General features: G+C 39.0%; 1 protein-coding gene across 4 annotated transcripts; it reads right to left on the bottom strand.

Moving 5' to 3' along the window:
• Positions 1-1,769: 1,769 nt before the first annotated feature.
• On the bottom strand, positions 1,770-27,362 carry PHF6 (PHD finger protein 6). 4 transcript variants are annotated; one of them, XM_017818472.1, is made up of 11 exons: positions 27,215-27,362; positions 22,176-22,355; positions 21,902-22,003; positions 18,931-19,064; positions 18,581-18,624; positions 9,307-9,473; positions 8,985-9,128; positions 7,674-7,778; positions 6,658-6,791; positions 6,056-6,185; positions 1,770-5,763 (listed from the first exon to the last, which is right to left on the bottom strand). In XM_017818472.1, the coding sequence occupies exons 2-10, from the start codon at positions 22,311-22,313 to the stop codon at positions 6,056-6,058; spliced, it is 1,098 nt and encodes a 365-aa protein (XP_017673961.1). In that variant the 5' UTR covers positions 22,314-22,355; positions 27,215-27,362; the 3' UTR covers positions 1,770-5,763. The 4 variants fall into 4 exon arrangements, with proteins under 4 accessions (XP_017673961.1, XP_017673978.1, XP_017673989.1 ...); XM_017818489.1 differs by having other exon boundaries at positions 1,770-4,464; XM_017818500.1 differs by having other exon boundaries at positions 9,307-9,470.
• Positions 27,363-27,844: the final 482 nt, after the last annotated feature.

Raw genomic sequence — 27,844 nt, 5'->3', positions numbered from 1 at the left:
CAGCTGAGCTTGTCTAAGTGAGGACATGAGAGCCCTCAAAGCATTCACTGCTCTGCCCTGATGTCACACAACGCAAGGACAATGAAAGTCTTTTGCTCTTGTGCCTGTGGGTCCCCCCTCCCTTGCTTCAAGATTTCAGTGACCAGCTATTCCATCAAACCAGAAGGCTACTTCACAATATTCCTTCAAAGATCTCAGCCGACGGAATTAAAACACAAAAAACATTCAGCACATAAAGTAAGTATGTGTAATGATTTTCATGGCATCAAAAGTCGTTTGGTCAAACTACTCCCAGCATCAACTTTGATAATAAAAGTCTTAAATTAACCTCTTCAGGAAATGTTTGCAAAGATGGCTGTGGAATGACAGCATCAATAATTACACTCTGGGGTTGTTCTGTGCAAGGCCAGGAGTTGGACTCAATGATCCTTGTGGGTCCTTTCCAACTCAGGATATTCTGTAATTCTCTAACTTAATCAATAAGACCTGATCATTTGGGAACTTCCTGACTGAACACGATAACTGACAATTTTTTCCTGACACCTAAGTCTGTGCTGACTGTGGAGATGATGGTTCTCAGGTCAGAGTAATTACCTACTATGCTCATTAAACCAAATCCTTGTTTCAGGTGATGACATAATAATAAAATATTCATCGATAGGCCAGTAGTGCCCTTCCTCCTTTGGGGTTTTCCCAGCTCATTTCTTGATACTTTAAAATCACTGAAAGGTATTGCTGTCTACTCAAGGCAGTTACATACTTGGAAAAATTCAGCAATTTCCAAGTGATCCTTTGTTTTGTTAATCTCTTATGCTACATTTCTGTGGCTCTAAAGTGCATCTGGATGCAGCTGTTTGTCTGCAGTGTGACTATTTACACTGTCGTTGAACCCCAGCCAGCAGCTCAGCCCCACACAGCTGCTCACTCACTCCTTTTCCTGGTGGGATGGAGGAGAGAACTGGAAGAGTTAAAGTGAGCAAACTCATGGGTTGAGATAAGGACAGTTCGATGGGGCAGAAAAAGAAGAAAATAATAATGACGGTGATTATAATGATAAAATAATTACAATACACAAAACAAGTGATGCACAATGCAACTCTCACCACTCGCTGATGGATGCCCAGCCCGTTCCCGAGCAGTGCCTCGGCCACCTCTCCCCCCAGTTTATGCACTGAGCATATGCCATATAGTATGGAATATCCCTTTGGGTCAGCTGTCCTGGCTCCTTGCCCTCCAAGCTTCTTGTATCCTCCAGCTGAAAAGTCCTTGACTTAGTCTAAACACTACTTAGCAACAACTAAACCATCAGCGTTATCGACTGTATTCTAATACTGAATCCAAACCACAGCACTGTGCCAGCTACTAGAAGAAAATTAACTCTATCCCAGCTGAAACCAGGACATATGACATACCCTGCATTCCCTTGGTGCCTTAGGCTAAATTAATTCACTCTTAAAAAAGAAAAAAAAAAGGAAAAAAAAAAGAAAAAAGAAAAGAGTTCTTGAAAGGTGAGAAAAGGAACCTTCAGTGGGTCAGCCACTTTGCATTATTAAGCAGTGGTAAATCCAAAGCAGCTTCCCCAGGGCACAGAGTCAGGAACACAAACAGCAGTTACCTCTAAGTTCCATACTGCAAGCATGATGCCTTCTCACCTCTCTCCTGGTAACATCTTCCTGGGCCTGTAACTTCAACAGGAAACGCTGCATTTACGCATTAAAGTGACAGTTTTAAAAAATTGTACTTTCGGAAAAAGGACAGATATGCAAATATGAAATTCATAACTCATTTATTGAATATATATATGCAAGGATACCAATAAAAAGAAACTAATACTGCAAACTACAACTTTGGAAGTAAAGCCAATATAACAGGAACAAAATATACATAACATTGCAGATAGGAATGCATTTACCCTCTTCCATACATTCCTTGTCTTTACACCTACTGTAAATGTATGCTACAGCAAAATCTGCAAACGTTGGCCTAACCTGAGTGCTTTCTGACAAGTAATAGCTCTCCAGGATTCATTAAGGGCTGAGATGTCACTGCTGACTAATGGCTGTGCATACATATGCATGTATAGGAACTGCTTCACCAAGTATATAAATCAAGGGCTGTGTTCTGTTTTTTCACCTCCATCATTAATACAGTGGAATCTGATTCTGGTGACATGGAAGAAGAGCTACTAATTGCTATCATGTACTTTCAGTTCTCTTCAGATTAATTTCATCTAATGAGGAATAATTTTCTTGTCAATCTGATTCAGCATATTAATATTTCTGGAATGCACTGATTATCACCTGACAGATAAGTCTGATATTTCAAATAGATTATCACCTCTTCATTTTTCACTCTGGTTTAGCATGAAGTTATTTTTCCTATGAGGCAGCAATAAGAGGCAAACTCTCTTCTATTATACTTTAGGGTCAGATCTGGCAGATTCAGTTCACTGTAGATCAGCACAGCTCTTTTGCCTCAAGATCAGACTTTGTGGAGTGTAGGTGTGACTCCTACTAGAACCTTATCACTGAACCTCCCGTGGATCAACACCTGCTGAAGGAGCAGATGTTTTGATCACCTGATCGATTCCATCCGACTGAGCTGCCCTGACACTGAACCAGCCTCTCGCCCTTCCCTGGAGCGACAGCACAGCCCACTGCTACAGGGGTTGGGATGCCTTGGGACTCTGGCATTACACCAGCTGTATCCTTAAGTTACTTGGACAATATCCTTGTGAGGCCTGTCCTTCCTTGGTACGGTCCTTTCCTGGAATAGCACAACCACAGATCTGTTAACAGAGACACAGTGAGTTGGGGAGATCTCCTAATGTAGAGATACAGGGAGCTGGGGAGAAACCTCCCTTCTCAGAGGGTTCCAGGCATCTTAAACAGCACACACTCCTCTTGTGAGCAAAAGAAATGCCCAAAGGCAAAAAATAATAATAATAAAAAAAATTAAATAAAGTGAAACCAGTTTCGTAAGACAAGTTTTGTTGAATTCACGAGTTCTCTGATTGTGAGATGAAAGCAGAAGGTGCCTATTAAAAAAATTCTCAGTAATTAATTAACTGTATTAATTTAACTAGCTAATTTAAACATACCTAGTTCACCTATAGAGCACTTTCATTACTTCTAACATTTCTGGGAAGGCAGTAGATGCTCCAGAATAATCTTCAATATATGCTTGCAAAGATTACATTGCTTTACCAAAAAAAAAAACCAAACCCCAAAAAATTCAGACAGACTGTCTGAAATTCCAAGCTAAAATACACATAAAAAGACAGTAATGGCAGTATTTTGTCTTTTTAAAAAATGATGTAAATGTTGTATACTATCATACATTGTCATGCTTTTTAAAACTACAATTAAGGACGTAAGAGATGTACAGTAAATACACTGCTGAGGTACATTTCTTCTAAATATTAACACCACGACAGAATTACTCCCCAGCAGGTGATGCTACTTGGGAACATATAAATACAATTTTTACATTGTAAGGCACTTTTACCCAGCATACATGAGTTGAAGTCAGTTATGACAAAATTGAGGCTTGTAAGAAAAGGTTTTTGCTTTTGACTTTGTTTCCATGAATTCTGAATTGATGACAGTTCAGTCAGGCCACCTCAGCACACAGAGGTAACAGGGAAACCAGCCACTCGCTTTTCTGCTACCCGAAGGTAAAGTGCTGTTCTGGTTCTTCCAGGCATGGAATGGGGTCATTTATTTCATAACAGGTGAGTTATTGGACTGAATATTATACTAAGCCACTGACACACAATGAATTAGAGCTCAGTCTCAAGTACAGTCAGTATGCTGGCAGATCTACCCCATGCAAACTTAGTTAAATACAGTAGCTGCAAACAAAGTGCCTTTTTTCCATGGAAGGGCCATGTCCGAGGCACAAATTGAAGTAATTTAAATATTGAAGGATGCTATTTTGCATTCTAAAACTGTTCTGAGTGGCTGAAAAATGTTCATATTCCAGGAGAAACAAAACACCTTGATAGACAATTTCAATAATCGATCTGTCATTGCAATTCAAGTCACGCTTTTAATTTTGAAAGTTACAAATACAAAATAAAAATGATCAATGGCATCATGTTTAGAGCAGTAACTGAATATTTTCTGTACACAGCAATATTTCTTTCCAAATGGCATTATTCTCCAGGAAAGCAAACAGAATTGATTGAATTCTAACAGGTAAAATGTTAGAAATTCCAATATACAGTAATTGAGTCCCTCAAGACATTAAGGGAATGCATAAGAAGACAAATGACACACGTTAAATCTTTTAAAAATACAAGTAAAAAATGCTACAGAAACTCATGTTACAAATAAACTGTTTTTGCAATACCAATCACAGAAGAACTGTAGCAGTTTATAGTCAAATCAGTGTCTTTTGCTTGTTTCCTTCCTTCAAATCCAGAAGTTTTGTTGGGAGTTCAGAGTGAAACAAGTCAAAACCCTAAACAAACAATAAGGTGATGCGGTAGTAACAGACAAACATGTGGACTAGATTCAGCTTTTTGGTTTTATTTAAGTCTGAGGATGTGCTTTACCAGACCAATTGAAGAAGCCAGTACCCATTAGAAATGACAAGGTGTTTTGAAAGCAGTCAGAGGACTGTTCTGTTAGGTTTGGTATAGCCTAGATCTGATAATTCCCTAAAGGAACATCAAATTCTAGCAAGTAGAATTCCATGATGTGATTGTTGACTTGACAGAGAAAGGAAAAATAATGACTAAAACAATAAGGATGATACGCAAAGTTTCTCATATAGTGGTCATAAGATTAAAAAATAAATACCAATCTAGCCAAAAAGGTTGTTTCCTCAATCTTCTTACAGAATATGGGACCTTTATGCATATTCTTGACAAAACATGAAGTGTTCCACACAACAGAGAACACCTGAGGTATGGACGTCAGATATGGTGGCTAAATTCCATAGTGAGTTAAGAGTTGTAACTCTCTGAAATGGTAGAGATTGGGCTGCAAAGTCCAAACATTTGTAAGGTTTTAATCACACTTGGTGAAGTGTTCTTTGTAAATCAGGACACAGAAAGAGGTGGGTCGTTGGGGAAAGAACAAACTACAGCCCTTTGGCATGAGTTCTAAAGCTCACAGCTCAGAACCAACAGCTGCTCAAGTAAATCTCCCGCGAACAATGCCGGGCAGAATGAGCAATCCCAACAGGAACAACCTGAAATGTTCAAGCGTGCCTCGTGTACACCGAGTCCTTTCCTACTGTGCTTCGCAAGCAAAAACAGAGCGCGGCTTTCCCAGGTACGGCCTCCGTAACTTGTGCAGGAAGAAAATGCAAAATCACAAAGTACCAGCTCGTTGCCACCACCAACTTGTCCGTGTTGTTAATTAAACTAGCTAAGACCTTCCCTCATTGCGTGAATCCACTAAACAACTTACACATTCCAAATCTTAAGGTTTTTATTCAGTCCAGAAATATAGATCTTACTTCATTTCAATGTCTGCCTTAACTTTTGACACTGTACATGTTACATATCATTTATATAGTGTTTCATTTTTTTCCAGACACTGCAGACTACAAACTACATAATATTGACATGTAAAACTCTGCCACTTACTGAAGGCTCACACACATGAACGTTTCAGGCAGTTCAATGAAATTTCTAACAGAGTCGGGTAGTAAAAAGTTACTAACCCTTTTCTGATTTTAGAAAACAATTTAAAAGAATTAGTAGTTATGATGTCTTAGCCATTCCCAGTTCTATAACTCTGTCCCTTGAACCTGTTTAAAAAATGATGAAAACAATAGTAAATTTAAAATCGTACAGAAAAGCATTTAGCAGCTCTGACAATACATCTACATTTAGCAATAGAAATGAGGGCCTCCCTTCTTACACTGTTACAAAGTCAGCTGGATTTAAAAAACAACAAATCCTCCCCATTCTTCTACAGTATGCCAATAAAAAGTACTTCTTTGCATACACTAGATTTAAATACTTCACTGCAATAAACTACATTAAATGTATATTGCGTTTTAGTCTTGGTAACAGATCTGTCAGGAGTAACTTCCATACCTAGTTTCCATTGAGCTGCTGCTGAGGAATGTCATTATGGTCAGTGCCTGATTTGCCACGGCTTTTGCTTTCTCTTTCTTCATCCTCTTCGTCTCTTTCATCATTTCCACTATGGTTTTTACAATAGAGTCTGGCACAATAAAAGAAACAGTGAGGACTTTCACTGAAAATATCCATCAAAACCTGACTTTCCTCTCAATTAGGTTTGAGATGTGCTACAAGTCAGTTGCTAAGTCTTAAGTCATTCGTGGTTTTCAGTCAAGCATCAGTTAAACTGAGAACGAAAACAAGGTTCAAGACCAGCCAATAAAACTGTGATCAATCCTAGTTTTTCAGAACTGCCACTGCACTGCTCAACGAATGCCCTCTCGTGGGCACAGCATGACAACTCAGCTGCAGTCAACTCAGCACTTCAGAAAGTAGGGGAAGTCAGGGGGTCCAAAAAACGGCCAAAAGTAAGCTACAAACATATCAAGATGGAGGAATCATGCCATAAATTTTCTTGATACAAATTACAGATTAATCAAGGAGGAAAACATACTACAGGCCAATTTTCATATTACAACCCTACTCATAGAGTCAAGAATTACATAGGTCCTTACTTATAAATTCCTCGTGACATATTCTCAATGTATTTAGCTTTGTCTTCTACTCCACAGTGGTAATGGTATGTTTTTATGCAGGCTTTGATTTCACACCCGATAGTAGCACCAGGCTGGCTGCAGAGTGTGCATTTCTGTGCAGGGGAAAGAAGAGAACAGCACTGTTCAGCCCCTCAGTCTCCTGACTCTTAGAATTCAGTTTAGTGTTCTTCATATTTATGGCTACCATTTGGAAACAGAGTAATACCTCTGGCAGATCATCCTTCCAATGAAAAGTTAATCAAAGACATTGTAAACCAGAAACTATAAAATACCAACCTATTAAAATATGAACAGCAAGATTTACCTGCTCATTGCACTGAAAATTGCTACCTGATTGCACATGTTTTTGCATTTCCAAGATCATTTTACTACCACTGAAGTTAATATATTCATATATGAAGAGTCTTAAATTATCTTTTTTCAAGGAATAACATTGCTGTTTTTCTCCCTGACACCCCATATATTTCTTAGCACTTTAAAAACACCCTGAATTTTAATAAAATACAATGTGACATTTTACCAACATCCCCACCTGTAAGACCTTAATAAGTTTTCCTATTAAAACATTCAAACAACTGGAAACACTGTTTTGGTTCCAGTATGTTAGAGAATATGTTCACTGCGAGAACTGCATATTCTTTAAGTTTATTTGTAGCTTCACAAGGCGTGTTTTCATTAACATGGGTACAAAGCCGTTACTCTCTTATAATTACAGTAAGGCTAACATGAATCATATGATTCTATGATAATAATTACTATGTACATTGTAATAAAGAACCCCAAATACCACATGCCCAAACACCACTAATTTTAAGGTGATTCCTATCTGGTTGCTCATCCCACAAGTAAAAATATATTTAAATATATTTTTATAAATAAGCAGATGGAAAAGACTGCCTCCTTCCTTTTGTGGAACAGTTACACACACCTTAGCAGAATCACTAACACGTTCATCACATTCTGCAGATACATACCATTCTTTTTCCTCTCTTGATTTCTTGAAGTACAGTTTTGATATCAAAATCACCAAACTCTGCCCGTGAAGTTGTTGTCAGCTGGACAGTGCCAGAAGAGAACAACTGTAAAACAAGCAAATCAAAATAATTTCAGGTCACCAACACGGCTGAAAATTTTTTTCTGTGCTGGAGTAACATCCTGTTCCATGATCACAGACAGTATGTGCTTTACCAACAAAGTAGGAAAAAGCCCATGCTGAGTAATTAGCGTGATGAGGATTCCTTCCGATCTGCGCCTGACTGCTTTAATTTGCCTTGGAGAAATGTATTTTAAAAGACAAAGAAGTAGACAAGCAATAATGACAGGATAAAAACACAAAGTAATAAATGGGCAACATTACCAATTACACTACTCAACTTCCTAGGAATATTCCATTTCCTTCCCCGTGACACATTTATAATTGAGCTTCGTGACACGCTGATGACAACATAACTGTCAATATCAGAAAGCCCTGAGGGATGACAATGGAGCACAGAAGCACCACCCCTTCTATCATCACCCTGGCATATTCAGCTAAACTGTCTTAAAACTAAAATTCAGGTACACAAAGCAGCAAAGAATCCTGTAAGACTCAAGGCTGCTGGCACACACCAGCTCTCTGTTTAGTGAGCCTGGGGACAGGAAGACAATTAATACTCCACAGATTGCCTGTATTATTTATTCATTTTGAGGTATAACAGGAACCACTGAGGTTTGTTACCCAAAGCTCTACATCATTCATACAACAAGTTATAAGAAAGACTGCACTGTCTGCTCACGTTCATTGAAATTAGGTTCTATTCAGGCTGACAGCTCTATAAACACGACCATCTAAGATCAAGGGTTTTTTAGAACCTCCATATCCCACTCTACTTGAGCCTCATAGTCTGAATCCACAGGTCAGAAAACTAATGAATTTCTTCCCAGATTGTGTCTGAATGCCTGTGGAGTAAAGTTATTTTATTTTTGGAGTGGGTTCTTTTAGTTAAAACTGTTTTTTGTTTTCCTTTTTAAAAACTTATATGCATTTAGACGCTAAGGGAGCATTTTTAATAAGCTAAAGAGTCTCCCTGAGCTAATTCCATCTCTTAGCATGAAGCCAACTTTTATCCATATTGCCTGCAGTGAAAATAAATGAATTGCTCACTTTGCAACACTTCAGTGCTTAAAGAGATCATCAGCACACAGACAATACTCGAGCATAATTACATGTGAGGGCACTGTATTAAAATCTAAAATACCAATTCAGACAAAATTCACAGAATAGACTGGTTAACAACAACACTTACCATGCACTTATAGTGTGCTGCAGCCTTTTTGGCATTAAATATATGAAGCTTTCCTCTAGCTTCATTTTCTTCTTCACCTGCATGACAGAATCCACATTTAGGTTTTGTATCACTGGGGCTGCTTCTGTGGGGAGACCTGTCTCTCTGAAAGAAAAACATTTTACTAAAATATACTGCTGGGTTACAAATAAGGCTGCAATTTCAAAAGCCTGTGGCCACCAGCTGGAGGCTCAGACAATTGCAAATTTTAATAAAAATTATATTTGCAGAGAAGAAATATGCAATTCTGTCTTCTAAGAAGTTTAGCATATTTACTGCTTACATAGGAACTGCTTTCTATTTCATCTGTGCCATGTGAGGACGTAGATCTAGTGTCTTCTGATTGCCCTTTTAAATTTGTTTTCCTTGGCTTTCCCTTACGACCCCTCCTTTTTCCTTTGGGAGGTGAAGGCTCCAACTCGTGTTCATTGATACTTTCTTCTAAATCTGCTTTAGAAGTCAGAAAACATCATCAAATAGGATTCTTAAAAATTTTACACAAAACAAATCAAGGCAAAAAAACCCAAACCAAACCAAAAAAACCCACACAACCCACCAAAATTAGGCAAGAAAAAACATAACCTGTATTTTCTGTATTACAAACATGCAACTGCAGATCCTGAAAACATGATTTATTTTTTTGTAACAACTCAGTTTTGCATCTTTGTAACATAATACATGAAGATTTAGCATTTCTTACAGCTTCTACTTTCAGACTCAAAATGTGTCCTCAGATATATATGTTCACCTCTACTGAAAATAAGACTGTTTAAATGAGACTGAAACCAGAAAATGTTTTCTCCCTCAAGATAAGTTTTTAATTTATTAAGATCCATACCCCAATGTAAATCACTCTTGATATTATGCCAGTGTACCCAAACACCACTGTCCTTGCTTTATTAATTGATGCCTGCTGACTCAAGAAAAAAAAATTCACCCACTTGGCTATAACATTAAGTTTTAAAATGGAAACACATTTTCCCTCCACGAAACAAACCTACAATTTCATTTTGTTACAGTATATTTTTACATCTGCAGCTAAAAGCAGCTGCCAGTTTACAGAGAACCATCCACACTGACAACATCCCAGATTAAGAATTTACAGACCATTAAGAATATAAGAATGTATGTTTTTAAAAGAGACATACCAAAGAGGTCTGACAAGTTCCTTTGAAAATGTCAGCTCAGCTGTGAATGCTACAGAGCTGTAATCCAGCATTCCAGCAGACTGTCCTTTGGAGAACTCAAGGCTCTATGGATAATACAGATCAATTCTGGAAGCTTAAGACTGCTTCCAATACGATCTAGTTAAGTTATATCTGATAACTATATCTAATAACCAGCTCAATTCAGTCACTAACAACTTTCCTGCTTGCAGGAGCATCCTCTTTTTTTTTTTTTTTTTTAATATGTAACACCCACCCTGCTCCAAATGCAAAGATATTTCAGCAGATTTATTTATAGAGAAACATGTACAGACCCCGCTGAAGGACTTCTCTTCTCAAAATCCAAACCACAAATATCAGTATGAGCTCCCAAACAGAAGGAAACAGTAATCATAAGGTTTGGAACATCCACTTTATGGACACTGTCATATGGTTTCAGTATCCAGACAGGACATCTTATTTTGAGATGTTGCCTTGCCAGAACTCGTCTTTCTTATCTATTATCACATAAAAACCAGACCACATTTCTATCTCATGGTAACAGCAAAGCAATCACACAAGAGTTTGAGGTCAAAGTCTTGAACATATTCCACAGCCACCAGCTGGGAGCAGAAGACAACTGAAGGCCTGGCCCCAGCCTGGCACACAAGAACATCCCGTTCAGCTCTGTCTACTAATCTAGAATCTGTTGCTAATCCCCGAGAAAGCTACAGATTCAGCTCACTTATTAAGGAAGGAAAGAAGACGAACCCAAATGCAGCACAACAGGCTATACTGAAATTTATACTGAAATATATAATTCTGAACAGGCTATACTGCAAATTATTTTGGTTTAGATTGACAGATTATTCACCTATACACAGATATGCCCACGTTGCTACTAAAATATATCAGTCTGTCTACGACATCCCTATGGTTTAGTATACATAGATGATTCTTTTCTAATTAGATGTCAAAACCACCATTTATTCTACTCTGAAAAAATTTAATGCACGATGACATAAATTATTTTAATGAAACAATACATTTTACATTTTCTTCTCAGAATTTCCTAACTAACATTTCTCATCTATAATCACTTGTTACATTCCCCAAGCAAGATTATGCAATTTAGATATCAACCTCTCAGACTGCCTATAGCAAATTTTATTGCAACCTGAAACCCTCTTTCAAAGAGAATTCTCTTTTATCTTGTTCCTCATAATATGAACTCTCCACCAATTATTAAATTTGTGAATCTCTGTTGCTATTTTTACACGTACAGAAATCATACATGGTTATTCTAGAAAAAAAAATCTTACAAAAATACGACTATTGAATTCAGCACCCTTTAAATAACATAAGTAAGAAGTTAAAAATATTCCTTCCAAAATAAATCCATGGATTTCCCTACTGTATTGGATAAAGCAAAGTGCAGTCCATGCACCAACAGTCCTTATTTTTTCCAAAGCTCCTTATCAATTCTGTCAGCCAAAATGCTTTCAACCTTTCAGGTCACCCCTATTTTCTACACAGCATTAAAGCATGTCCTGAGCAGCCACACTTACAAAAACAGAAGTGAATCATAATTGCTAAAACCCAAAACACAGCTTTTTATAAGAAATGTCACAGTCTCCAAATAGAATAAGTTCTTAAGTGCTATGTTTTTAGTCTACAATTATTAGTATATTTAAGATTTGAAAAGTAAAAATGCTGTATTTTTAAAAGATGGTTTCAGTGTAAGATAAAAAAACATCAAGACTGTACAGCTTTCCTCAAAGGAGAACCCCCTTCTGTGCTCAAAACTAGGACTTCCAGAAAAGTTCAGACCTCATTGAAATCCAGATGCTACACGACCTCTTCACTAAAAATACAATTCCTTGCAGATCTGTGTCTCCTACTACAAGTGACATGGACCTATAGATTAACACCACCAAAATGGGAGGATCTGCTCTATCACATCTATCCTGCAAGATTGATACCTCAAAACATTACAGTTTCTCTGGGTTTTATAGCACTATGCACTCACACAACAGACCAGGAAGGGACTGTAACCAGATGTCAAACACACCTGCTTTGGATGGTCTTTATGTTATACAACGTGGTTGGTGCCCTACCCCTCCCCTCAAGCCCACTGCCAGCTTACCCTGTGTCCCTGGCATCTGATGGTTGGGTGTTTCCAACTTCTCATGTCAGCTTGAACTAAGGAAAACACAAACAGTTGTTCAACTCCTCCCTGACCAGGCGTTGTTTTATCACGGGTATCACCCATCCTCTGGATCCCCTGAGATTCCCTAGATATTCTTCAACTGCCCCCCATCCCATATCCCACTACTGCATTGATTTTTAAAATCATCACAATATTCTCAGTATAGCTTATCTAAAGCCTTCAAAGGAGGTTCCTATGAGCTTCCCTTTGAAGTCCCTAAATGCTAAGTATGAAAAAATGAGCTTAATATACAATATGGCCTGAGAAGGGGAGGTAAGGGTAGAAAACAAGAGGAAACAATCTACATTTTAAAAGGCACTTAAGAATATGATATTGTAAATTCAGATGAGAAAAAAGATGAGCAGCAACGAGCCCCCAGTTTGCATTTTAGAAATCCATGAGCAGTACAAAGTACCAAAGAAAGAAGCCTGGCAAAACACTGTATTACATAAACTGTTAACAGGGAGATTCAGCTTCAGAGAGAAATCTAAAAATTCTCCTTTGATCATGACTAGAAAGAAAAAAGGATCGAGATGTTTTGCTGTTTAAAATAAGCCTTGGCAGAGAAGAGCTTGAGATATCACTGATCTATATTGCATCAGCTTGAAACACACATGGAATCACCCCTTTACAAGAGCCGGGTTAAAGAAAAGTAATAAAAGAATTAAGTGATTTAAAGGTTGCGAAAGAACAAATAAAAAGAGGATGAGTACAATAAATACTGCTCTATCACCTCCTACATTACCTAACAACAGACTAAGCAAGGCAGAAGCAAAGGGGGCCGAGTTTGCATGAGGAAGATAATAAACAAAGCTGACTGGCAAAATTTGCAAGCCGGACTGGACATAAAAAGAAGCCAAAACGTAGAATGTGGAAGTGGCTTAGTTAGACATGCTGCTATGTAAATCTGAAATCATATGTGTAGTTAAAGTTTTACAGTGCATTTGGGATAAAAGAGAAACTAAAAATTCAAGGAACAAAATCAATCTTATTAGATTTGTAGAAGAGAAATGGAATATAATGAAGAAAAAACTACTTCAGCATGTTAAAGTCAGATTTCCTTAAAATATGGCTGAAACCCAATGAACCATATGTGCCAACATAATTATTTTAAATTGAAAAGAAATGTCAAAAAAACTCAGAGAGCTTTATTGGCCCAGTAATCAATACCAAAAATGTGAATGCATCTATAACCATTAATAAGAACCAGAGATTTGCATAAAAACCCTTGCAAGCAAATACAAAAATCAAGTAAACTGATCATGAAATAACAGAAGTTTTTATCAGCAAGTGATGTGAAATTAACAATCAAAATGCTGAATATAATTTTTGGATTTTCTTTTTCAATGGAAAAAGACTAAGTTACACGAAATGTATCTCAACTAAAGCAAGAGTGAAGAGGAAAAAAAATTAAATTACCCCTTACATTCCGCCAGTGTTTTCCAAAAGCACCAAATACTTCAAGGAACTGATGACTCTTGTCCAAAATTATTTCTGACTGAATAGTATCTATGTCATATGAGGTACTTGAGATTATTTCTTTAAGTACATTTGACATAGAAAATGAATGAAATAGTCCTTCATAACAACACAATCTAAATGCTTTTTCAAGCAAACAAATGGAGGCAAAGACTGAAGACAGACCATACACTTGGCTTTTCTGCACCATCACAAAGCTTCTGACCCCCGGTATGATAAACCTGTTCAGTGTGAGTACCTGACCAAGCTTCTGTTTGTGTAACACCTGGGAAGGAGAACTGTAACACCACAGGACAGCTCCTCAGACAGGACAAAGCATTCACCACATGATGATGCCTTTCCTTTTCCTTTAGCTGTGTGTTTTTCCATAAGAAAACACAGTTGTGATGCTTCTGCACAAACCTCTGTTAGTCTCTCATGGGACACCACTGATTTGCTGCCTGGACCAAGTGTTTTTGTGGGAACACCAAATATACATTTGATGCCATATCCAGAGCATTCTCCAGAAGACAGACAACGAGCAGAGCCAGGGAAGGATATGTCACCATCCATCAGGAGAAATGAAATGACTCCAAACTGCAACGTTACAGAAACTGTTGCACCCGACTGCATTAATGTGAGGAAAGCTTATGCTGGGACCAGTGCTACAGAAAATGTAACAGGGAACAAACACTGCTTTAAGAATCCAGAGATGAATCAGAATGTTACCAAACTGTAATGCCAAAAGGTTTCAGATGTTTTACCTGCCGAACTCTGGCTTACACAGTGCTTTGAAAAAGTGCTCGGTTCACTACAGATTGCAATGCCTCTAAATAGGTCTCACAGAGAAATATTACCCTGACTCAAACTTACTGAGCAGTATGAGAAGCACAGATTCCATGTTGGATCATTAGAATAACATGAAAGGGATGCTGAGACAGGGAATGTCCTTATTTCCATTGTGGAAACATCATTCTCTGAGGCTATGAGCACAGCTACAACAGGAATTATGGACATTTTATTTTCTGACCCCACAGTTCTCAAGCATCTGCTTTAAATGTTATGAGGAGAAGTCACATGGCTGTCTTTGTTAGTCTTTGTTTTACCATAAGAATCAGATTACATTCTTATCTTAGTTTATATCAAACTATTCCTGATCAGCTGAATTTGTTTTAAATTCAACACATGGGCCAGGGCAACCCCACCTGCAGGGAAATGAGAGAGACCAGTTCTTTCATTTTTCAACAATTATTTCCAGTACATTGGAATAAATTCCAACAAACAGTTCCAAAACCTTCATTCAACAATACTCTATTCTTCAAAAAGAATAAATGCAATTGTATCAAACTGAACAGCAATTCAACTAATAGTTAGCTGTGATCTTTTGAAAGCACTGGCACCAACACGTGTAATCTATTAGGTACTGAAAACTTAGATAGCTTGCCTAAAATTATGAATTAAGGTATTATCTCAAGTTCAGGAAAAGTTATACTGTTAGATCTGTAAACAGCAAGGCAAAAATCTAAATGTCCTTTTTCCAGTTCATGGGAACACAGCACAGAAGAATCACTCTGAAACACACAAAGGAAATGTAGGAGAAATACAATTTTCCTATGTTATGTCACCTGAAGGTCAGGCCATACAGATAAATAGGAAAAACCCAACAATCTCCTGAAAAAGACAATGAATTTAAGAGCACAATACTCTGCTGCCACGTTTCACATTTTTATATTCAACAAAAGCAGAAGGTAATTCAGCAACTCCTGTCAATTAAGGGAAAATTAACTCCCATCACTCATTAATTTTGTCTTGATGAGTAGATACCAAGTCTGATAAATCCTCACCCCATTTGAATTTCATGACACCAATGAATAACATCTGACAGGTCTTTTTTCTTAGGTTTTAGTGGGTAACTTAATTCCAACATAGGTCCTTCAACTACATTTCCATGCAGCCTCCAGGAATTTTCTTTAACTGTTATTAAATGGTTAACAGATAGTCTTTTTAAACTAGAATTTAGTACACAAGGCAGATCTCAAACTTGAACAAGTATGACCCCAAAGCATCTATTTGCTAGGGAAGGGAGGGGAAGTGAGAGAAAAATCTCACTGCTATGCAGCAGTGCTGCCTACAGCAAATAAACTGCTCTGGGCTGCACCAAACCAAACACTCCTAAAAACTCTTAGAACATCCACTAACATAAGTGACATAATAAAAATACTTGGACTGCAACAATTCAATCTGGATACAGAGAACAAAGAATAAGAATCCAGAGACACTCTAAACTGACCAAGGGAAAAAAAACCCCAACAAAATAATAACAATAAAAAAACCCCCAACCACACACTGCACCCCAGAGCAGGAGCAGTAAGTTTCCATTAAAAAGGACTGATAGTTCCAGGGCCTCTGTGCACCTACACTGAGCGACAGAACCACGGAAGAGCTTTAACTGTTCTGTTATGAAAACAGTCCTAGGAGCAAAGATTAACGAAAACGAAACTAAAACAAGATTAAAAAAAAAGCCACTACATTAGAATCTAGTTTCCCTGCCTACTCTAGTCACTCTTCTCTGCCAAGTTCTTTCTGGTTTCACACACCACCATTCTTTCACATTTAAATGCCTCCTTGACATTCACATTTTCATCGAGAAACAAACAAAATACATATAGAAAGCTTAATCTCGCCATCCAACACCTTCCAGTTGTCATTTCACTGAGCAAACTTCAGTATTTAAATATTAAGAAACAAAACCTCTGAAGTCCCTTCGGAAATTCTGAAAACCACTCTGTATTTTTCTGTCTGCTAAAGGTAATTAGTTTTCAATGTAGCAAAATACCATTGCTATGGAAATAACTTCTAGCATTGTATCAGCAGATGCAATATGTATTTCTACTTTCTTTGATTTAAAGGAGGTTTATCATAAAAAAGCCCCAGCTTCTGGCATTATCAAATCCATAACCATAAATAATAACTATTTTATGGGTATAGTTTATCATAAAACGTATAGACTAAAAACAGAACATATTCTTTGGGAAAGAGTACTGGCTGGAATTTCAGTCAAATACTAAATAAAAACCAGAAAACAAAAACGTGAAGTATAGCTAAACATATTTCTAAAAGTGCAAAGCATAACAGAACTAAATATTTTAAACAAAAAAAATGTGCAAAGTTAAATGCTAAACAAGATACTATTGGGTTCTTCATCCTCAGTTTTTCTGAGTGATGTTGTTTATTCCTCCTCTCCTACCTTCAATTCGAGTCTCTTGGGATGAGTTTAACATTTTAATAAACTGCCATCATCAGCATTTAAGAAAGAAAAGCCACTATGCCTCTAGTAATTTTTCCCAGGTCATCCCAGACAAAATATCCATATAAAATTTAAAAGCCTTTGCTGTTAGAAAATGACATGATAAAACTGGAGATAATGGTATCTGAAAACTCTTAGAGGAAAGCACAAGTTCAGATCCTGCAAGGAATTCCAAGCAGAAAAATTCATCCATTGGCTTTGGGCTCCATGCAGAATTGGAGGCATTTTTCAATACACATCAAAAACAGAGCAAGTATAAAAGATTACATTTAAATGTCAGTTAAAGAGATTAATCTCTTTGGACTCGTATGTTTTTCATATCCTGTTTCTGCTAACACACAAAACAACCCCCAAACAAAGAAACAAAGTCACGAACTACAAGATAACAGGGTCCCATCTCTTTGGAGAACTAATAAAACACATATATTATTTTTCTTCTTTTAACCTAGTAATACCAAAATCAAGAGAGGTTTATATACAAAGCACATGATAATAATTATATAAGTAGACTAAAAAAAAGAAATTAATTTTAATTTGCAATTTTCTACTGCTTTCAGTATCTTTCTGAACACTGAAGTAGCATCGAAACCTTACCATTAATAGATCTACTACCCATAGCATAAAAAGCAGTAAATTACCTTAAAAATACATTTGGCACAGAGACTGAAGTAATTCATAAAATTTCATGTTCACTAAACAGTCATGTACTCCTCATTAGTTAAGTCTGATGACATTTCAGGCAAAAGTAATGTAAGAAGTAAACCACCAACTGTTCTCTTACCCAAACTCACATACAGCAGAAAAAAGGAAAAATACCTTAATAAATACACAGTAGCACAACTAGATTGGAATTTTAATAGACCACACATTTATCTACATTTGTGGCATTTCACTACTCTTCTCTGCAAAGATCCACAGCTTTTATGAATGCATCCATACAACCTTTTTTATCAAAATGACTCCGAAATACATCCGTAAGTGAACTGGTCACAGGCCTTTTCATTTACTATTGGGTCCTTCTTATTTAAAGAGTTAAACTCTATTTAATAGTTTAAAAAATAGTGAATATTTAGGAACACTAGCAATAACAAAAATCAGCTGTTACCTGATAAAATATTTCAGATGGTAATATTGTGAATATTTAACTATAAATATAAGCCAGCTTCTTCCCAGAAAGGAATGAATAACTTCTACCCAAACTTCCTTTTTATGGACCATCATATCTTTTGAACATCCTAAAATTTATAGGTTTGGATTTTCTTCAACCTCAACCACTAGTTTTTAGAGAAAATACAGAAATCAGATGGGCTTCCAAACTCACTGTTTCTCAAAAAAATGTAGTTCTAATTTTTACTGAAAACATTTATATTCTCCAGAAAAATTAAATTTAACCAAATATCTTTCTACAATGGGAAAAATTTATATTGAATAATTTTACCTTCAGAGTTATGCGTAGTTTTCTTGTGTTTTCGACATAAAATCCTATAAACAAAGTAGTTGAAAACTGTCAAGTCAGTCACGATTCACAGATTATTTACTCATCTTTTAAATTTAAATGCCAGTACATTTTTCTCCCACTTGTAAAACTCACTGATACAAATCTTGCAGTGAAAATATGCTTTTCTAGCACATCACTGTTTTGAATGCCACAATCATCATTAGAAATTTTTGCAACAGTTTTGTTTAGATTCCAAAGTGGGTTGTTTTGCTTTGTCGTTTGTTTGTTTTTAAACAAAGACTGTAAAATTATAAATACAAAATCAGACATAACAAATAAATGATAGTTACATGTAAATGCCTTGTGAAGGTTTCTCTCTTATCTGAGCTTTATCATGCAAAGCACAGTAGTAGTGATATGTCTTGTGACACGTTTTCACATCACAGCCAATGGTTGCTCCGGGACAGTGGCATAAAGAGCACATCTGGAAAGAAAAACGAAGCACAATTCATGTTACTGTTGATTTAGTACTTTGGAGCTCAAAAATAATACCATCACCACTCCTGGTGACAAAATAAACAGACTTACGCACTTAACATTACTCTTCCTGCTCTCAAGTGTTTCTCATAATTTATTTTAAAATCAAGAAATCTGTTGCAATTATGCAGCAGTACAATATCCGTCATATGCTGATTATCAATTCAATGAAGAAAATAAGTAATCTGTTTTTGTGGAATGTGCCTGATGAACGTGACGCATCTATTCACCTGAGTATCCTCCTCCCAAGGATTAGCTGTTTGTACCAACCATTTCAGAAAATTTAAAATCATAAACTGTACTTGTTGAATTCTGAATTACATTATGAAGGTAGGAGGAAAAAAAAAGACACCATTTGGCAGTGAATCCTGCAGTCAGAAATACTGATGACCTGCAAACTTACCTCAGCATCAGCAGCTAACTTTACCCTTTTTTTCTATAGTTATTTCCTTAAGCCCTTTCCAAAACACCGAATTTGGCAAAATATCTGTCAAATACAATGAATTTATTTTCATTAGCCTAATTTTTGCTATTTGTATTGCAGAGAAGATTAAAAGTGAGTCTGATGCTTGACTCTTCTTTCCAAATAATTAATTTTTCAAATATTAGAACACATCATTGCTTAGGATACACCAGCTATCCTGGTCCTAGTACAATTGCTCATGCTCCTTGTACTGTGGTAGGTAAGGAAGTCATTGACAGCATCACAGTATTTTTCTCTGTATTATTTTTTACTGACGTAATATTGCCTCAAAACGTCAGAAGTTTCCATTAAATTCACCTCCCAAGACAACTGGAGCTTTTTCTTTGTATCCTGCATGTTGCACATGCCCCCAAAAGGTTACAATTCATTCCAGTAAAGCCTAAGTGAGCAATGTAAGATACCTGCTACATATATCTTTGCAGTTACATTTTCTGTCCACAGCACTCGCTCAGGCAAGTTCTTCTCGTTAGTCTCAAATATGCCCCAAAAAAATACCACCAAAGTTACCAAATATACCACCAGCCTGCTTTTCAATTTTAACAAAGTCAACTGAACAGTAAAAATGTCAAAGCCTTGGATCATCTCCATTTACTCCTCTGCAAGCTCTGAAATGGTACAGTTATATACTGTTCCTTAGTTGTTCTCTAATTTGTATGGGTTTTTTATTGCATAAATCTGTTATACATTATGGTTTAACACATAATAATTGCTGATCAAAGTCCTTTATAAAAACCTAGGCTGAAATTATATCCATCCAATCAGTTCTAGTCAGCATCTTGGTTTTTTGAAAGCCAGAAGTGACTAAAATAAATATTTTTTTTGTGAACACCACGATGTATCTGTATGAACAAAATGGAAATTTTTATAGTCCTGTACTGGTCTATGTCTCCTGACAGTAATAAAGCATTTATTCCATTGGTACAAGTTGTGCTGTTCAAACGGTCACTGTCATTAATGTCCAAGTTGTATCAGGTACGTGTGAAGTTTGATAAGCTGCAAAACAAGTCCATTCTTTAAAAAAATCAATCCTCCTATGCACAGGTACCAGAAATAATAAAGATATTAGTGCCTTGTAAACCCAAAAAATTCAGACTTCCTAAGTTATTATAACTGGCTTATTAAGGACAGAACCTACTACCCTTTCTCAGACAGATCTAGACCACCCTCAGAAGGGCTCCACGTGTCAGTCACTGTCACTGATGATGAACAGGTCTCCATTTCCACACCTGGCCAGCAGCACCTCCTGAAGGAGGCTGACCATGGAAATTCTGTCAGAAGACAAATTCAGTCCAAGCCATCAATATATTTAGTCAACCCAGTTCACTAAGATATTTTTGCCAAATGTGTTCCCCCATAAAAGACCAAGCTAGACCAGAAGCAGACCTGATAGGGGGCATTTGGGCTACTAAAAACATTTACCTTTGAGCTTCCTACACAATGTCAATAAAGACAAGCTCCTCCAGAGAGTGATTCAGAGCTGCAGCTTTCTGACAGCCACAGACAGAGATAAGGCACCTAGGAACTAAAATTATCTTGTACGTTTTCTTCAAATAGGAAACATCTCAGGACTGTGAATGTACTAGATTTAACCAGATCCAGGTTTTCTGCAAAAAGCTGAACACAGTGCCTGGTTCATACAGCTATCGAGCTCCAAGGATCTATCCAGCTGTTGCATCAGAGAAGGAACATAAAGAGATTCAGAAGCAAAACAGACAGAAACCACCACAGACAGAAAAAGAAACAACCTTTGAAAAACCTTTAAGAGACTGAAGAATGAAGAAGTTTCTTTATGATCTGTAGTTCCATTTACCACCACATTCTTTGGAAATTCCTAATCACAACATGAATGACTTGTGAACAGTTATTTCTCTATGCTTCAGCTCACTACAGCAAATAAGGTTCCATGCAATGGAAAAAATTCAAATCAAAGAAGCAATGGATGAAATATGTATTTTTTAATAATTACATGACTAAGCTACAATTCTTAGAACAACCTGTTTACATGAGAGCAGAACTTGACCGAAATAAACAAAGTTCTTTTTTATCCTTTCCTAAAGACACTTCAAAGGTTGGTAAACTGCCATTTAGATTTCATTTCAATATAAGGATAATCATGTCTGTTCGTAAATCTGAGACCAATTTCATTTCAACATCTTCTGTAAGCTGTTTTAGAGCTCACACAAAGGTAGCACTTTTAAAAAAATAAACACACAGATCTAATACACTTAACAACTTCATTGCAAACTTTAAGGAAGGTATGAAGATATAACCTTCCATTTTCAAGGGCCAAAACCACTTACCAGTTTAGTGCCTCTCTTTATTTCTTTCTGAATATCTTCAATAGAGAATCCACCAAGACTCTCATTATCAGTGTGTGAGGAAACCAGCGCGGACGAGAAGAGCTAAAACGGCAAAGACAGAACTTCTATTTTTAAGGGTGCAAGTCACAGAGAACATTTATAGATATGAGACCCACAAAAATTTCAGACTGCAGTGGTTAACCGTGCGTGCCAATCCCAGTGTGGCTGGGTTTTCCACGGATTTCCCGGCTCCATCCCTCTCCCGGTCACTCACCATACACTTGTGATGTGCCGCCACCTTCTGGTTCTCCGACATCAGTAACTGCCCACATTCGTTATCTTTATTCGACCGACAGAACCCACACTTCCTTTGTCTGGAGGAGACTTTCTTCTGTCCGACTGAGCTTGTCATGATTTTAAATGACCTTACAATGCCACTGCAATCCTCTCAATGCTACAGGAAAAAGAAGTGCGATCAGCTTGTGAACAAACTAATGAAGTTTTCTAAATTGCTCGGAAGTGATTTGTCGTTTCCCTTCCTGCTACATCAATATATCCAGATGAATATGCAACTTTCAGAGGTAGTATTTTGCCAAATTTTTATGAAATTGTATTAGCAAGAAAAAAAACCAGTTCTTTAGGCAAAAAAAAAAAAAGTTTGAGCTTTAATATAAAACCTTGGATATTAATACAAAACTTACAAAGAGAAGAAATAAGTCAAAAATACAACAAGGGAAACATTATGGAAAAAAGCTACTGCAACTCATTTTTATAGTTATTTATTACAGGAAAGGAATTTGTAGAAAATATATATATTTCTCTCTATATAAAATATGTATTTCTCTGCATGCAATGAAATTCATGCTCTGGACTGCTTCAAAAACAGAAGCAAAGAAAAACCCACAAGTCCAGCACGGCCTCAGAACAGGTTTTGGGTGTAAAGGCTCAGAGAGTCTCAGGGCAGATGAGTAACGAGTGAAGATGAGCCGATAAAACGTTACCATTTTCAGAATCAGAGATACGTTGTGGCCACGCCAACAGCATTAGGAACAAAATTGTAGAAGCCTGTATGAGTAAGGTGCTGCAATGGAAACCTTTCCGTGACCCACAGTTAGTTTGGCAGTACCACACCAGGTTTCAGTGAGCACATGAGAGCTGCTGTTCTCAGCTAAGAAAAGTGACTTAAAATTGAACTCAAAAATGAATCACAAACTTTTCATGTGCTACCAACAATATGTTTTAAAATACAACTCTGAGGTCCCAATGCCCAAATCAGGCAGACACTGCACATTCAAAAGTGAAAATACCCAACGAGTGCATGAGCTGCTTGGCCCAGTATTAAGAAGTTTCTTGGCCCAGTATTAGGAAGTATGTGTTCGTGTCCTTCTATATCTCCCAAGAAATAAAATATTGTGTTCTTCAAATGCTTTTACTTTGGAGATTTGAGCCTTACTATCAGAATTGGCCACAACTGCAATAAAATCCTCCTCAGCCTTTGTCTTCATTAGACTCAGCTAAGTAAGAAAAGCCACTGTATGGTTTGATATTTCTGTCGGGAAAAAAAAATAAAATCCAACCATAAGAACAAACATCTGGACTGGGCTACAATGGCACAGATCTGCATGAAAATGCAGGACTGGTCTCTGGAATTTGCATGGGCAGAGCTGGTGCTCCCCAGTGCTGTCAGAAGCTCATAATGCTGGTATCACTCACTCCTCCTCTAACTGAAAGCAGAGGAGCGTCATTAAGTTTCCGCCGTGTCCCACTGCTGACAGACACTCCTGCTACGTTCTCACTCTTGTGCTTCAACAGATTTTCACACACTGAGTTCTAATTGTTGGCCTCGCAATATTTACTGCAAATCTCCTGCATCAAAAGGTGCCTGTCCTGTCCCCACTGCCTCTGCTTTCCCAACAGCTTCATTTGCTTTCTGTTCCAACTGCAGAGCCCTTCACCGGCCAGCGATGCACGCTGGGGGAAGAATGCAAAGATTTCAGATCTTGCTGATTTGCACAAAAAAGGTGCCAATCTGGATAAACTAGTCACACCCTTTTGCAGTGGCAATAGAGAGTCCTTAAGTGTTAAGCACAAAAGAATTACTATACTATATTCTTCCGAAGAAAAAATAAAACAAGACCATTCTGTAATCCCTTCTGAGGAGAAAGAAGAAATGAGTCCTGAAGGACAGAGGTAGATAGATAGATATATAGATAGATAAAAAACAGTAGTAAAACTTTGTGTAATTTTTTAAACTTATATAATACTTGGGAGCAGAAAAAGACCTACAAAAGACAAGTAGGAAATAATGTCACAAGGATTTCTTGTTTACAGCTCACATTCAATAGCTCAGTATAAATCACACAGGGATGCACTAGAAATATACCAAGAAAACCATGTAAAATGCAACAAGTTCTGCTTTGGTATAAATAGTGTGATATCCACACACAGAGTCATTGGGGTCTACCTGTTTCCTTTTATATTCAGACTATATTATCAAAATATTGACAGCAATGATAGTAGTTCTTAAAAGGGAGATCAGGAATTTCCTTGAACACGTGCACAGGGTCTACTGACTTTCAGAAATAAGAATGACCACTTAAAGAAAGCTACCCTTCAATTTAACAAGCAGTATTTTAGAAAATGAATATAATCTATAGAACATACAAAAATTTATTAAGTGGCTCTCATCATATTTAATTTGTAAGAATAGTAACTTTCCAAGAAAGGGAGTATAAAGAACCTTCTCACAGCTGCTGCTCTACACCTCCCAGTGCACCAACAGGCACGTCACTGCAGCAGCACTAGAACCTGGCACAGCCTGACTTCTTCAAGTACTTCTGCATAGTTTTACTTTTTTAATGCTCATGGTGAAGTTAAAAATAATGCCAATCTTTACCTGATGCATGGATGCTGATGTTAAAAAAAAAATAAAAATACACGTTTGGAAATACTTTTCAATTACAAATAATTTAACACTTGAAAAATTATTCAAAACTCAAACACACCAAGAAGCATCAGGGTATGCCAAAAAGGAAATTCACATTCTTTTCACCATCAGATTAAATTACTCTGAAAGCATTTTACAAGGATATCTAAAAGTTTTCTTTCCAACCCTGCATTCTTTGTATTTATTTTTTTCTGTACCATTGGGTATTTATACTATTTATACATTTCTAAAGGCTGCAGAAAAAAAACTGAGCATGAGAAATACCTGTAGACCTCTCCCTAAATTATACCTGCTTTCTCATAAATGTGAGAAAACACTATCCTGGGATCACATCTCTTTGTGTCAAAATTCACTTCTCATCCTGCCCATTTAAAAAAAAATTCTAAGAAAGATGAACCAAGTTACGCAGCTACAGCCACAAAATTCTGAATGCAAACACTCAATTCCGTTCATCTCTCAGGTTAAATCACTCAGAAGCAACTAATCCGGTTTGCCAAGTATCAAGCTACATTTCACTGGAACGAGAAAAAAAATGCAACTTAAAAACAGCTCAGTGTTTCGGTGTTCCACGTTTAAAAGGCCAAGAAATGAGTAAGAATTAAAAAAAAAAAAAGGTGATTAAATCTACTGCTGACATAATCTTGCTTGTTGGCTTTGTCAGAGAAAGTCCTACAGACTGGATCACAGAGAGTGATGTCCTGTGGAATCACTGACTGGGAGGTTTTGCACTATCTCCACCAAAATGGAACACACGTGCTACAAAAACACAGATTATTCCATATAGATCAGTTTTCCATGGGTTTGGTCTAAAGAAAGAGAAGTTACATCTACCCCAGAACCACAAAAGAAGAAATTCATTCAGCCATTCTGGACTCAAAAATTTGGATTCATTTGCATTCACATTTCCTATGCCCACTGAAGTGTTCAGTGTGGTGCTTCGCCTCGCAGTACCTTTATTTTATCTTTAAAGCAGCAGGTTTTAAGCCCTCCTGTGGCTTCTGTGCTGTTTTACTGACTTCCAGAAAACAGATTTTCCAACATAAAAGTGCAAGTTCAATGACTCTCAGGCACAGGATGCCCTCGGTGCTCCAGACTTTGTTCATCACCGAGGAACAGAAAGTAATCTGGACTCTAATTTCCATTTATTGCCAAAAAATGTTTCAAGAGCCTGTTCACAGGAGTTTAGGCCCCACCTGTATTTCCTACAAAGGACAGTGACCTGCACACTGCACTTATAGTTTGTTTTGCTGTGTAACCTGCAGGATTCCCAAATTATTATTTCTAAAAACTAGAATTTCTATCTGTGAAGAAAATTTCAGACACATAAGGAAAACCTATAAGACCTAAACAAGCTTCATAAAAAATGGCATTGAAGATACTGAAGTGGTTTCCTCAGGAAAAGCTACAGAAAATATTTGCCTTGATTTTTTTCAAGATGCTCGCTGGAGTCACTGTTCCATAAACTTCCAAGTGCTTTGCACTTCCAGGGTCGATCACTCCTTGTTGAGGGGTTTATTGTGGAGAAGGCAGGTTGAATCAAGGGAGAGGGGAGGTATCCTGTAGGGGTCTGTGGCTGAGAACCCAAACCACAGGCCCCACAAAAATCTTTATCCAAGAGTTACATTAGCACAGCATCCTACAGCCACTATAAAAAGCAAGAATGGGAATTTATCCATGAGACTTCCTTAAAAAAATAAAAAAAAAGAGAAACCAAAGAGGGGGTAAAAGCAGGGGAACGAGGGAAAATCCTCGAAAGCCCAAACAATGAGAGCAGAGCAGGTGACTAAAGATGACAGAGAGAGCCCGCGGTCAGGGAGATCTGGCAGGGAGCACCGACGGATCTCCAGGAAAGTTTCCATCCTCCCACGGGGAGCGGGAGATGGGCCGATAGCGGCACCTCCGCCGACTCCTCGGAGGACGGACGGGGCAGGACAGGACGGCACCTCCCGGGGCAGCACCGGCGACCTCCCCGCGGGCCCACCCGGCACCGCCGGGGCCCGACCACCCCCCGGCCGGGGGAGCACCGGGGGCGCGGGGAGGGCGACCCCCCTCCCGATGCCACCATCGGGAAACGGGGCTGCGAGACCCGGGGGGGAGGATTTCCCCGGGCGGGGGGGCCCGGGCCGGGGCGGGCGGAGCGAGCGGCACCGGCGGCGCAGGGGGGTGGCACCGGGGGCAGCCCCGGGGAGGCACTACCGACCGCCGCGACCCTCCGCGAGGCGCAGGGACCGGCCGAGGCCCGGGGAGGAACGGCGGCCGCGGGGGGGCAGGGCCGCGGGCCGGGGGGCTGCAGGTGGGCCGGGGGCGCCGCGCCTGCCCCGGGCGCGCGGCGCGGCGGCGGGGCGGGCGGTGGGTCGGTCACTCACCCGTGCGGCGGGCGCGGCGCGGGCGGAGGCGCCGCTCGGCACGGCCCGTGCCCGCGGAGGGGTCGCTCAGGGCCGCTCGCCCGCCGGGACCGGCGCCTTCATTCGGGGCTCGGGGCTCGGGACGCGCCGCCGCCGCCGCCGAGCGCACGCACGCACGCACGGCACGCACGGGCGGACGCACGCACGCACGGCGCGCGCGGGCCGGCGCGGCGCCCGATTGGCGGGAGCGCGGCCGGGGCGCTGCGATCGGCCTGCTGTGTGCGCACGCGCGCGCCTTTCCCGCTCCCGGTTTCCCGCTCCGCTCCCCGTTTCCCGCTCCGCTCCCGCCGCTTCTCCGCCAAGCCGGGAAACGGAAGCTGGGGGGGTGTGGTGTGGTGTATGGGGAGCGGCGGCTCTGCGCATGCGCAACCGCCTCAGCAGCGCCGCCGCCGCTTCTCCGCGGGCCCGGGCGGGCCCCCCCCCTGCCAACGGGGTTTGCGCATGCGCGGCGCCCGCCCGCGGCCGTTGGAGCGGGGACGGACGGACAACACGCGCAGCCGCAGTCCCGCGGCGCTGCGCGCGCGTGCGCGGGGTGGGCGGTGCTGCCGCACCGCGGGGTAGCGCGCGAGCCCCCTGAGAGAACACCCCCCC

Source organism: Lepidothrix coronata, unplaced genomic scaffold (genome assembly GCF_001604755.1).
Source record: "Lepidothrix coronata isolate B3197 unplaced genomic scaffold, Lepidothrix_coronata-1.0 Scaffold2, whole genome shotgun sequence".
Lineage (NCBI taxonomy): Eukaryota > Metazoa > Chordata > Aves > Passeriformes > Pipridae > Lepidothrix > Lepidothrix coronata.
This window is presented reverse-complemented; position numbering and strand designations above follow the sequence as displayed.

What these genes read in the sequence shown, in the direction of transcription:
- PHF6 (XM_017818472.1), bottom strand. Translation starts at nt 22,313, where the DNA reads ATGACAAGCTCAGTCGGACAGAAGAAAGTCTCCTCCAGACAAAGGAAG. An exon ending in CGGCACATCACAAGTGTATG is followed by an intron (nt 22,004 to 22,175) that starts GTGAGTGACCGG and finishes TTGCCGTTTTAG; the next exon opens with CTCTTCTCGTCCGCGCTGGT. An exon ending in CCTTCACAAGGCATTTACAT is followed by an intron (nt 18,625 to 18,930) that starts GTAACTATCATT and finishes CTTTGTTTATAG; the next exon opens with GATTTTATGTCGAAAACACA.